General features: G+C 42.2%; 1 protein-coding gene across 1 annotated transcript; it reads left to right on the top strand.

Annotated features, from left to right (window-relative positions):
- The first annotated feature begins 4,285 nt into the window (after window positions 1-4,285).
- LOC142041224 (glutathione S-transferase-like) lies at window positions 4,286-11,313 on the top strand. Its single transcript, XM_075049877.1, has 7 exons — window positions 4,286-4,457; window positions 5,535-5,644; window positions 6,609-6,660; window positions 8,420-8,552; window positions 9,425-9,566; window positions 10,443-10,574; window positions 10,901-11,313. Exons 2-7 carry the CDS (start codon window positions 5,558-5,560, stop codon window positions 11,018-11,020), a joined length of 666 nt encoding a protein of 221 aa, XP_074905978.1. The 5' UTR covers window positions 4,286-4,457; window positions 5,535-5,557; the 3' UTR covers window positions 11,021-11,313.
- Window positions 11,314-12,549: the final 1,236 nt, after the last annotated feature.

Raw genomic sequence — 12,549 nt, 5'->3', positions numbered from 1 at the left:
GAGCCATCTGGGTTAGAGCAGCGGGCACAGACCAGTAACCCGCGCGGGAGCCGCTGATGATTCCGTAACACAGACGACGTCTTCCAGCACCCGTGCCCTGGCACTGCCTCGTGTTTGATGTGATCTTCAGGGAACTCCGGAGGGACAAACTTGAGCCTGAGCTGCCACTTTGCGCGGAGCGAAATGCGGGCAGCCTAGGGCTGCTGCTGCTTCAGCGGCACTGTGGGGCATCACCCGCCCTCGTGGCAACGTGGTGGGACCAGTGGCACCGAGGTGGTCATGGGTCCTCCCAGCGAGGGCTGTCTGCAGCGGTGGAGGTGATTCACACAGTGCCAACGGGGAAGGGAGGAGTGGGGTCGCAGAGCAGCGCAGGCTTCATGGCTAGGAAAGCTCAGGGGCATTGAAGGCGTAGTACAGTTGCCTAAATTTCTCTTGGCAATCTCTCCTCATACAGGTAAGTTCACGAATCATTTAGTGAGTCGTGCTCATTTCCTCTATCCTGAAAAATGGTTTAAGGTTTCTTGGAAAGTGACTGGTTGCTGGAAGAAGTTGCTTTTCCAGCATTCTGGACTTTACCGGAAAAGTACCTGAACTTATTTGTTAACAGTTGGCAATGCCATAGGCGAACTGCCTGCGTGGCTGCAGTGCTGTGCTGCATCCTGCCACCTTGGGTCACCAGCCACCTCTGTGCTGTCCCAAGACGAAAGCCACTGCACGCCTGCCCGTGCAGGGACACCACCTCCCTAGCAGATGCTACCGCTGCGATGTACATCTCCATGCAATTCGTGTCGCTGCTACTTCTCCATGCTGAGCAACAGGATGGGCTTTGAACGTGAACGTGGAACTACTGTGAGCTGGTTGGTACATCACTTGCTTACACACCTGTAAAAGGCCAAAATGTAGTCAACGTTACCATCTTTAAATTAAGGCCTGTGGGTGGATTGGACTTTTTAAGATCTCCCTGCAACGTTTTCCTTGCAAAACTTATTATTTTTCTTCATAAATAAATTATTTCAAACCTTGCGTATGATCTCTACCAGCATTTCACGTGCAGGTTACAAATATATTATCTCTTGAGAACGAAGTGTTGTGGAAGAAACACGCTATCTGTTTTGCAGATTCAGGTAAGGCAGAGGTGGATTATTTCTACAGCTGTAGGACAGAACACAGAGCAACAGAAGTTCAGCTTCTAGGTAACCCATTTGCTCTTCAAAATGTTTGGGAAAACACCTAATGCTTTTGACATACCTGAGGCCAAGTGTTAAGTCAGCATGAGGATCACTGGAGAAAAGGACATTTTCTGTCTTTTAATTTCTCTCTTCCCTCTGCAAAGCTATTTTTTGTAAACATATTCCTGGGTTTATAAGACGGTTACATTGCACACTTACCCTGGTGGGTTTGGAGGGTGTAATTCAGTGTGGAGAAACGTTTCATGGGACATAATGTGTGACCTGCACTTTTCAAGTGTGCTGAATGCAGGCAGCGCCAGTTTGGAAAAACAACAACAAATGGGACCTTTGCTTTAAATAATATGAAACACCAAAGCTGCACTTTATTTCTGCAGCAAGGCAGGACTGGGTATATCCCAACAGGTCTCATTAGCCACAGATGAGGCTCCCTTCTCTACAGTCCCTATTTCCCCTGCTAATACAATAAGGCACAACAGGTTTTGTGTGTGCACTGATTTCCCTTGCAAGTACATTTTAAATATTGCCTCATAATTTTGAACACAGCTCCAACCCAAATTAACATAATTCTGGTATGTTTTATATAGAGAGGAAAGTTCACAAAGCCTGATGGCACAAAACATTTTCCAATGCTTTGTCAAGAAATCAGTATCATGTCTGAAAAAAACAATCTAAATAAAAATTAAGATAGTTATACGTTATTTTATTTTGAAGGAAGAGGCTAAATGGAAACAAGCTGGTGAGCAACAGCAGCAGCTGGGGAGAATATTCACTCCTAAGTTACTAGGATATCTTTGACATTTCCCCTAGTTTTAACTCCTGGATGGTCAATCTGAACCTAGATGTTCTTAAGAGATCAGATGCCTTCAGGCATGCAAGATACAAATGACACTTCTACAGCATTTTCCAAAATACTTTACAAGCTTAGTGAAGTGACATTTCCAAAAGCCCCGTTAAGTTAGGAGACAGACTGTATTGTATTTTCCACTTTTATTTAGGCTAGTAACTGTGTTGAAGAGGACTTGCCTGAAATCTTGGTGGATAACTCTGATAGGGTAAGAAATGTCAGTGTTGGAATAAATCACCCTCTGAAGACTTCTAATCCTCTCCCCTGTCCCTAAGGGAAGGCTGAAGGGACTGGTTTCATCTAAACTTTTAACTCCCTCAGTTGAGACAGCATCCTTTCGAGTAGTTTGGATATCAGCTGTAGCCCAAGCGCATGGTGAGGGATTCCTCCTGAATTTAGACCAGAATTTAGATCTATTTAAAGGAGACTAGACAGCTAGACTAGATGTAGGTGTCTACGAAGTTAGGTGAGATGAGTTTTCCCAAGTTGTCTACACTGTGATTAACTTTCATGCTTGAACTCATGTTTTCTTACCTTGCAGTCCTCTGACACAGTGGATGTGAAGTCCTTGTAGGAGTAGTCACTAGACCTGGGATATCTCCTAGAGGTTATCATGGCCAGGCCTATAAATGATTAATCCATGCAAGCTACCTAAGAGTGAATATGGATTTGTGAAACACTACCAGACACAGCTTGGTGCATACCTCTATGTGGGGAGAGCTTCAATCTCCCACATTATCCTAGATTCTGAGTCATAAGTCATGTCTGTCCAACAATGCTGGAAACACTGTTTTCAGCAGTGTAGTTTGACCTTTTATTCTTAAAAAAACCTGTGCTAACAGCAAAAGTCAGCACTCCCAGAAGCCTAGAGGGGAAAGCAGTCACCTCTCGAGCAAGCAAATAAAACATTCCTATGCAGAGTTCTGTTTCATTATAAACCACAAATTATTCCAGGCTGGATGTTAACAGAACACAAAACGTGGGCAGCCTGTGCTTCTACAGCGATACCAAGAGTGGGCTTCTGCTGCACCGAGGACAGACAGCCGTGGCTCTCCGTGACAGCTCTGCACGGCTCACCATCCCGCCATGGCACATGCCGCTGACCTGGGCTCTCCGGAGCAGCAGCTGGAGGCCAGCGGATGTCCTGGAACATGCACCGTGGCATGGACACCTCTGTGTAGGGGACTGAGCCCCACTGCAGGCCTTCAGAGGCTGGGGAGAAGAACCTCCCAAGATGTAAGAAGGGGACAGAGGGAAATAAGAAAGAAAAGAGCCTGAACCAGAAGACTAGGTGCCTCCTAAAAGACAAGACGTTGCAGTGCTGACTGTTTTGATGCCTTGTCCTTCAATGGTTCTAGCTCTAAATAAATAATCAAGCTTATTTTATTGTCAAGCATGGAACACATTGGTCTAACGGGCACCAGTGGTGGAGACTGATGGAATGAGGATCATTTTCAGCTCCATAGCAGCAAAGCACGTCTACAGGAAGGACCTGAAGGAGAGAGCCCTCTGGACTGTAACAACTCATTTTTTTGTTTGGTAGACTACAGTTCATACAACTTCCCTGTGTAATACAAGAACACCCCAGCTCAGTTATGTTCAGAGTGATTCAGCAGATTTTTATATAGTACACTGACCTTGCCTGCAGGTGATGTCTGCAAGAGTATTAACCAGCTAGATTAGACAGGCAGGATGGTGCATGGGAGTTCATGCTGTATCGACTCTTTGAAGTCAACAGAGTTATCAGAAGAAAGCAGTCAGGAGTGCAGAGGGCAGTTTGTCTTCTGATGCTGCTCTTCATTCACTGCCTCCTACAGTTGTCTTTGGTGTGCATTTTCAACAGGCCAAATTCAGGGAAACATTTTTGACAGAAACAGAAGAAAACTTTCTATGTCTAGGAATGAAATTCAGGAGAGAAAACATCCTGAAGGAATATCCCCCATCACTAAGGAAGGGAAGGGAGCTTATGAAGGATTCAAGCTGAATTAGTTGATGTGACGTATGTAAAGCAGCGCTCTGTTAAAAGTAAAAAAACCCACAGAAAATTAAAATAAAATTTTGATTGCTATCATAGTATTTTTTTAAAACATGGGAGCTTTTCAGCTGTTCTGATTATTTTTAACTATCAGGTTGCCAAACAATGAAAATAGGAAGCATACGATTTTCTGCTGGCACAGATGTTCCCAATGATCATGACCTCTCATAAATCTCACATTTGTACATAGTCAGCATTAGTCAGGAATTTATTTTCTGTAGGTGAGAAGTGACTAAACAGACCTAATTGGTTTTACTTGTTTAAGAAATAGGAGTTTCCCATTGGCAGAGAACTGTTTGCAATTCTCTTTGTAGGAGGGGCTACAGAACTGTATAACCTCAAGGCAAAGCTACTGACTGAGCTTAGAGTGAGTTATACTGTGTACAAGGTAAGCTTTTTGGATTTTGGACTTTGGACATGCATAGGGAATTAGTGTACTTGAAACTAAGTCAGTGAATGGGTTTTATGGGTTGCATACTTGTATGTACTTTCTTTACTAACATGGTTATGTGCATCAAATATTAAATCATTAATCAACTTTCTAGGTGTACAGATTTAAGCAAAAGAAATGTAGATCTCAGAAGTGTGGAGTGCTTCCTCTCACACCCTTCTTATTGTAGAGAAAATGACATGTTATTTACAAAGGGAATATGCTTTTTTTTTTAGCCATTTTCTTTTGCTGCTGTTAATGCTTCAGTTTTATTGTTGACACGGTGTTAATAACTGCGAAGCTAGTATAAACTAGGCACTGTCTACATGTTTGCTGCTGATGTGCACGCACAGGTTCTGAATGGGGTGGATGACAGTCTGTCTAGAAACCGTTGTTGGTTTAAATTCCAGCAGAGTTGGGATTGGACCAAGCAGGTATTGCACTTTGGCTCTGCCTGTGGTAAAGGCAATCTACTGTTACCAGAGACAAAATTAAATTCCATGTCCTCGGGTGCTTGCCTAAAGAAATGAGAAGAATGGCGAGTGTTGCAAATGAGATCGAACACTTACAATGGCGGGGGGGGGGGGGGAAATCCTTCCTGTCACTTTTATAATGGAGCATAACGGCTGCTGGAGAAAGCACAGCAGTTGCTGAGTTTGTATTGTGTATCTGATTAAACAGTAAACTGTATCCTGAGATGATGCCAAAATAAACAGAGCAGTGTATCTTGCACACCCTGCTTTTCGGTCAGAGCAGAACACTTTGGGATGCAAATGGGTTTTGATTTGCTTTTTCTCTGACATGGGCCAATTGCTCTCAGTACAGGGTTCTGCTTAACTATCCTGCACATATAAAAGACATTTTAAGGCAAAATGATACAATGCAGTCTCTCAATATAGTCTTCTACCTCCTCTGCTAATCTGATGAGAGTCTTGGACCATAAATCATTCAAACAAGACAATTTTGATCAATGCTTGAGAACCAGTTAGAAGCTCAAAACCAGCATTCTGAATCTTTATTTTGCAAAACTTACAGTAGGAAATCAGGCACGTGGAAACATGTCTGGGAAACCCAAGCTCCACTACTTCAATGGACGAGGCCGAATGGAATCAATACGTTGGCTACTAGCAGCAGCTGGGGTTGAGGTTTGCCTCTGTTTTTTATACTAACATCATGTGACAAATATGTATTTTTACTCTTCCTTATAAAAAATGTGACTGACCAGCAGTTGCAAGCTCTGCATTTAGTGCATTGTTGACCAAGCCAACTATGACCACTAGTTTACCCTAAGCAGGGGGGCAAGTTCCTGTTTCACTTCCAAGCATCATGTGCCAAGCCTACTGGTAGCACCACAAATGCCTCTCCCCTGTAGCTAGTGAAAGAAAAAATTTAAAACCACAGCAGCAGACCCTGGTTTTTTATCTTCTGATCACAGGGATCGAGCACTTTCAATTCTGAAGAACTTCAGTTAAATCCCAATGTCCAAAACAGAAAAAAAAAAAATTATGCCTACTACAATGTAGCTTACCCCTGAAGGTACTGTATGTTATAAAACACACAGTAATTGTTTTTACCTCTAACGGGTTTTGATATTAAACTGGAGAGGGAGTGTGAGGATCTGTGTGTTTTAAGAGCCGTGATTTTTTTTGTCATGGTGATGGGTAATGTGCCAAAAAGCTGCACCGGGCACGTGATCTCTTCTCTTTGTCCCTCCTTTTGCCAGCTTGTGGCAAAGGAGCTATACCACTGTTCTGCTGCTGCAGTGTGAATTTACCTATCTTCCTTTCTCCCTGAACCACCTATTGCCAGCACTGACAACTGAAGCAGCATGGTCATTGTTTGCTCAGCAGACAGGGTTTTGTGCCTTTCGGTCACTTCAGCTTTACCCAAAATCTTACCTGCACAAAAATATGAATCACATGTGAAAGGGAAGAGGAGAGGATGTGACAGAGGCAAAATAAATTTTTAAAGATATCACTTTCAAATCTGATGTCTTTTTTAAAAGATAAAATTCCCCAAAACACAGCTCTTTGTGCTGTCATTGTTTCATGCAAAGCAGAAGCTAAAATTTGCAGTGACAACACAACTTTTCTTCTGTATTTCCTGCAGTTTGAAGAATGTTTTCTGGAAACAAAGGATGATCTGACAAAGTTACAGAAGGGTAAGTTTCCTTCACTTTTTAATGATTAGATAATAATAATTAGAATTGTTTCTCTTAGAACACCTAATAAGTCTTATGTCTCCTAAAAAGAAAATCTAGACTGGATTGTACATGAGGTATCACAGATACACACTGCAGTGTGTTAGGTGCTATCATCCACCCAGTTGCTTCAGTCTTCATTGAATCACAGAATGGCTGAGGTCAGAAGGGACCTCTCGAGATCGTCTGCTCCACCTCCCCTCTTCAAGCAAGGCCACCTAGAGACAGTTGCCCAGGACAGTGTCTAGTTGGGGTTTGAGTGTCTCCAAGGATGGACACTCCACAGCCTCTCTGGGCAACCCGTGCCAGTGTTCAGACACTCCCACAGTAAAAAAGCCTTTCCTTAAGTTCAGATGATTGACTCTCCTTTGTTTCAGTTTGTGCCCATTGTCTCCTATCCTATGACAGGTTTTTGTCATCAGATCATCTTGAAATTCATTAGCATTTTAGGTTGACTACAAAGTTGATTTATAATCCATATGAAATCAGAGCTCCAGATTTCTGAGTTTGACCTGTACTTCTGATGCATTTCTGTTTCCCAAGGCAACTACTCACCTTGCTATCTTTAACTTCCATCTTTGTGAACATGATATTTGCATTTCCTCCAAACCGAATTACATGTCTGTGCTCTTATTTGGCTTTTCAAAGAACTCTGAGCTAGGGTTGGCATTTGCAGTCCTGGTCTGCTTTAGGAACAATGACTTGATCCCCCTGCCACCTGCCAGCTTTCAAAAATTATTTTGAGACACGAGCATGAATGAAAATATGCCCTTAATAGCAGACAGTTTCTCTGCATGATTGCCTTACAGCAGATACGAAGACGGACGTAGCTGATCAGTTATCTGAGTCAAGAAATATGAATCCATAAAGCAAATACTCTGACTCACTTTTCTGATCAGTTCCTGGAGGTATTTTGACTTCTTCCTTGCTAGAATAAGGCTTCTGCAGGCTAATAAGGGATTTACACAGCTACAGTCTCACACCAAGTGATATTTGGCTCTTGCAGGAATCTCATGAAACCCACTCATTATTCCCTGCTTCACAACCGTACAGATGTATTCCATTCTATAAAGCCAACAAAGATATTATTTGCATTTATATTCACATTATATTTTGACAAGCCTTTAAATAGTCCAGATTTCCATAATACTTACCAAAGCATGACAGGAACTGGCTGGGTCATATCCTTCAGTCCTTCTCATCTTTATTAACCTCCATAAAAATCATCTGGGTCAGGGCCATGCAGCACAGGACATGTCTTTTTCAGTATATGACTGCTTAGAAGTTCTGCATTTGGGTGCTTCCTCAGACCTGAAGAAACTTCAAGAGGCTGATTGCTATAATATTAAGTTATTAATGTTACTAAGAAATGGTTCTTGGTTTCATGGTAAGCATTTCCATACCTTGTTGTGAGAATCAGGAAGGCTGCCACTGAAAGGGCTGTCAAGCATTGGAACAGGCTGCCCAGGGAAGTGGTTGAGTCACTGTCCCTGGGGGTATTTAAAAGATGTGTAGATGTGGCACTTAGGGACATGGTTTAGTGGTGGACTTGGCAGTGTTAGGTTAATGGTTGGACTCAATGATCTTAAGGGTCTTTTCCAACCTAAATGATTCTATGATTCTAAATAAAAAATAATACACGTGGTTACTTTGCCACCCACCTACTAATGGCTCTCATTCAGAGACCAAATGTCTCCTTGTCTTGTCCCCTTTTCCCTAGATGGATCCCTGCTGTTTCAGCAAGTGCCAATGGTGGAGATCGATGGAATGAAGATGGTGCAGAGCAGAGCCATCAGCAACTACATTGCAGCGAAGTACAACCTCTATGGGAAGGATCTGAAGGAGAGAGCCCTGTACTGTAACAGTACCACCTTTGTTTGTTAGACTACAGTTCATACTACCTGTGTAACACAAGAGTATCCCAGGTCACGGTTAGATTCAGGGTGATACAGCAGCTTTTCATGTAGCACGTATTGATTGAGACTGCAGGTGATGTCTACAACAGTAATAATCAGCTAGATTAGATAGGCAGCATGGTGCAAGGGAGTTCATTAAGATCAAAGGTCAATACAGTTATCAGAAGAAAGTAGTCAGGAGTGCAGAGGGTGGGCTCTCTTATGGATGCTGCTTTTCATTTTCTGCAGTTGTCAGCAGTAGGCATTTCCACATCAAATTGAGGGAAATGTCTCTGATGGAAACAAAAAAATTGTCTCTCTAATAAGCAGGAATTAGAATTAGAATTAATAACTGGTTATTAAAGGACAGGGCTATTAGGGCACATGGTTTGACCTGAAGTATTTTTAAATGCTTCCAGTTAATTGCCACCAGTAAACACACGTCAAGGTATTTCTTAGGAATTGTACAGACCCACTGTTCAACTTAGCATGTCTGATTGGATTTTTAACACAAGTTTGGATAACACACATGCCAATTTTGTGTTCAGGTTCAAAAAAACTTAATACAGAGAAGTGTCAGCCCTAGTGAAAAATGGAAAGGGTACAGTCTTTTAGTTTTTGGTTAGGCACTTTGCACTTGTCTTTCATCCATGCTTGCCCCTCGCCCGTGTCCTGAAGCTACTGCTCTCGAGGGGTGGGCTGCTCCAAGCTATGCGTGCTGGATAGAAGAGGTGGAGAGTTCCCAACATCTCAATGGGGTTATGCCAGTAGCTATGGTGCTATTCAGACCTACTGTGTTTAGCTTAACCAACTGGATCTATTCCTTTCAGAATTGATATGTATGTGGAAGCAGTAATAGATCTGAATGAGTTACTCATGACCCATACTTTCCAACCAGCGGATAAAAAGGAGCAACATTTTGCTACTATTGTGGACAAGGCCACAAACAGATACTTTCCAGTCTATGAGAAGGTAGGTGGCAAAGAGGTAGTAGCTTAATTAATATTGTTTCCCTGAAACTCCATCCTGGACCTACATAAACAATTTTTATTGAGGAAAAGAGAGAAGAAGAATTACCACTTAAATATAAATGCTGTGGTTTAGGTGGGGCTGGAATGAGGGTGGAGACAGGACACTACAGAAGGGACAGAAGGCACTACAAATCTGGGAGAGATGCAGAGCTGCAAAAACCCAGGACACACTGATCTCCCCAAATGTCCATGTTTCAGTCTGTATATTGTTTCAGACAAAAGACACTACAGCATCAGCTTTTACATAAAGTCTCCTCCTGAAGTGCAGAACCCCCTCTACCATACATGCTATGTAAAAGCATTCCAGCTCCTTCTGTAACAAAAGGGAGGATGGATTAGCTGGGTTTCAAGACCATGAGGCACAGAGAGCTCCCAATCCAATATTCCCAAAATTGAAGAGGAAACAGGTGAGAAGTAAGGGAGCTGCCCATAATTTGAAAGAATCCAAGATATTCTTACTATGCTATCTGCTGAACTTAAGCCTCTTGTAAATTTTGTATAGGCATTTGCAGTGGTGGTTGTATCCCATAAAGCTTAGCCTCCAACTCAGCAGTGCTAATTACATGAGCTACAGAAGTGAAGGCAAGAGGGGTATAACTGAGCTGCCAGAAAGAAATGCTGAAGAGAAAGGACTGACAAATTATGCCTAGGATGACAGTGGGGTCAGATCATTCGTTTGTACTACAGATGTTCTTACTGCATTTCCTTCTTTCAAGGATAACTCTGTGCAGCGTATGACCTTGCTTTGAATATATCATATTAAGTCACAGAGAGGGGAAAAATAAAAAGACATCTAATTCTGGTTCTCTGTTTTTAGGTTTTGAAAGACCATGGGCAAGACTTTCTTGTTGGCAACCGGCTTAGCAGGGCAGATGTACAATTACTTGAAACCCTTTTAATGGCAGAAGAGTGCAAGCCTGATATACTTGTCAAATTTCCCCTCTTGCAGGTAATTGAATGGACATTGAATGGCCAATGAATCAAAGCAGGACCACTGATCTAAACTGGCTGAGAAATACGGGAGAGTGGGAGGGTGAGGAAAGAAGTGAAAGACAAAATCAAAATCAAATATCCTAAGTACTTTTAGCTGGCCTCAAGTACTGATGATTATTGCCACCTTCTGTCACTATAGCCACAAAAGCATAATAGGATGAAGCATATAGATTCTTCTGCAGGGTCAACCCATAATGTTACTTTTAGAGCATGGATAACATCTAAATGTCTGACAGTTACCATGGTTCTTAAGCACAGTGATGTTTTGGTTTTGTTTTGTAGAGTTTTAAAGCCAGAATAAGCAATATCCCCACAATAAAGAAATTCCTGCAGCCTGGCAGCCAGAGGAAACCACCACTACAAGAAAAAGATGTACCAAAACTGATGAAAATTTTCCACTGAGCAGCAACCAAAACCCACAGAAACTCTATTTCATTGTCTTTGTGTTTGCTGATACTGGCAAAACGAAATTAATGAAAGTAGTGAAAAAGTTTTCAATCTCTCTTTCATTAGCTACAGGACTGGTTTTAGCCTACTGCAAACACTTCCAAGGTAAATCTACATAAGCGTACCAGCAAATTAAATAGTTCACTGCATTAGGGGGTACACTGGACAACACAGGATGTCTTAAATTACTTGAGAGAATACCTGAAATAAAGTCTTACTACTGACAGTCAAACCCGGTTTGTTCAATGACTTCTTGCTGCTACTTATATACCTAAGGACTCTCTGGTTCTGCCTTTCTGGCATTCCCAAGAGTTGCTGGAAAGTGAAGAGAGCTTAGTCCAAACAGTGGGCGATGTATCTGTTCCAGGAAATGTCAGGAAAAGCCTGCAGGTTCTGGTTTGATGGGGATGACGGGTTTGGATTCAGCTTTCCTCTGACCTTAACTTGGAGTATGCTGGGACCAGAGGTCCTACTGCACCTGTATGTTGTCACTAGACATTTAAACTCTTGTGCTGTAGCTTCACCAATATTTCCTTTAACATAAGGTCTACTGTAGCAGCTAAAAGCACTTTGCAGACTCAGCTGAGAAACTAATGTTTGTTGCCAACTGTAAAGTGGAAAACTTATTGTTAGAGGAAGGAGGAGTCAGACTGGTGTCAGGTGCTAGTGAGACCTTGAAATGTAGGACTTCATTGTTGACTTATGTCACTTTATATTAAACTCAGTTAAATGTAAGTTGTACATTATAATCACTTAAATCAAGCTCTACTACTGAGAGGCTAGCAAGACAGTTGAACACATAAATATGTATATTATTTCAACACCAAATCAACAAAGTATGTAAATGCAACAGCCAGTGCCCTAAAAACAACTAATGATCTAGTACTGGCAGTTTTAAGCTGGGCAAACTCAGGGCGCTAAAACTCTTGCCAGCACCCACAGTTTCCTTGTAAGAAATGCCATGTGGCTGGAACCAGTTTTTAGCATCAAGAAATTAAAAAAACCCAATGTTTTTCTGCACCAGAGCATGTATCTAATTAGAGTTGTTGCAAGAGCTGTTTCCTCCCGCCTCACTGAAGCATTCGGGCAGCACTTGCAGCTGCTGAGCACTGTCAGAAATTTGAGCCAGAAACTCTGGCTGTGGCTGCCAACTCTCTGCTGTGCAAGTTCCTCTACACAGCCAGGTGGTTTTAGGAGCATGTGCTCATGTTGTCCCACAAGCGGGGCTCGATGCGTTGTATGCAATAAGCCAATCTTACACATAGAGCTGAGATATTTATTTCCTATTTGTGCAAAGATGGGTGCTAGGTGATAATTCCACAAAGCTAGTGCCCCACACCAAGGAACTATAATGTATTTATTCTGTTACATGATTAGTAAAACCCCACCTAAATTTATGTTCATGGGTTGGTAGTCACCATCTCATCTACTATTGGTTAGTTATATCTAAATTAGCCTCGCTTGGTGTGCAAATTAGCAAGCAT

Source organism: Buteo buteo, chromosome 17 (assembly GCF_964188355.1).
Source record: "Buteo buteo chromosome 17, bButBut1.hap1.1, whole genome shotgun sequence".
NCBI lineage: Eukaryota > Metazoa > Chordata > Aves > Accipitriformes > Accipitridae > Buteo > Buteo buteo.
The sequence above is the reverse complement of the archived record's forward strand: the minus strand, read 5'-3'. Positions and strand labels throughout refer to the sequence as shown.

Bases quoted from the DNA above. Each gene is read 5' to 3' on its own strand.
- LOC142041224 (XM_075049877.1), top strand. From the start codon at position 5,558: ATGTCTGGGAAACCCAAGCTCCACTACTTCAATGGACGAGGCCGAATG. The intron at 6,661-8,419 runs GTAAGTTTCCTT...CCTTTTCCCTAG, and splicing joins TCTGACAAAGTTACAGAAGG to ATGGATCCCTGCTGTTTCAG. The intron at 8,553-9,424 runs GTACTGTAACAG...TATTCCTTTCAG, and splicing joins GATCTGAAGGAGAGAGCCCT to AATTGATATGTATGTGGAAG.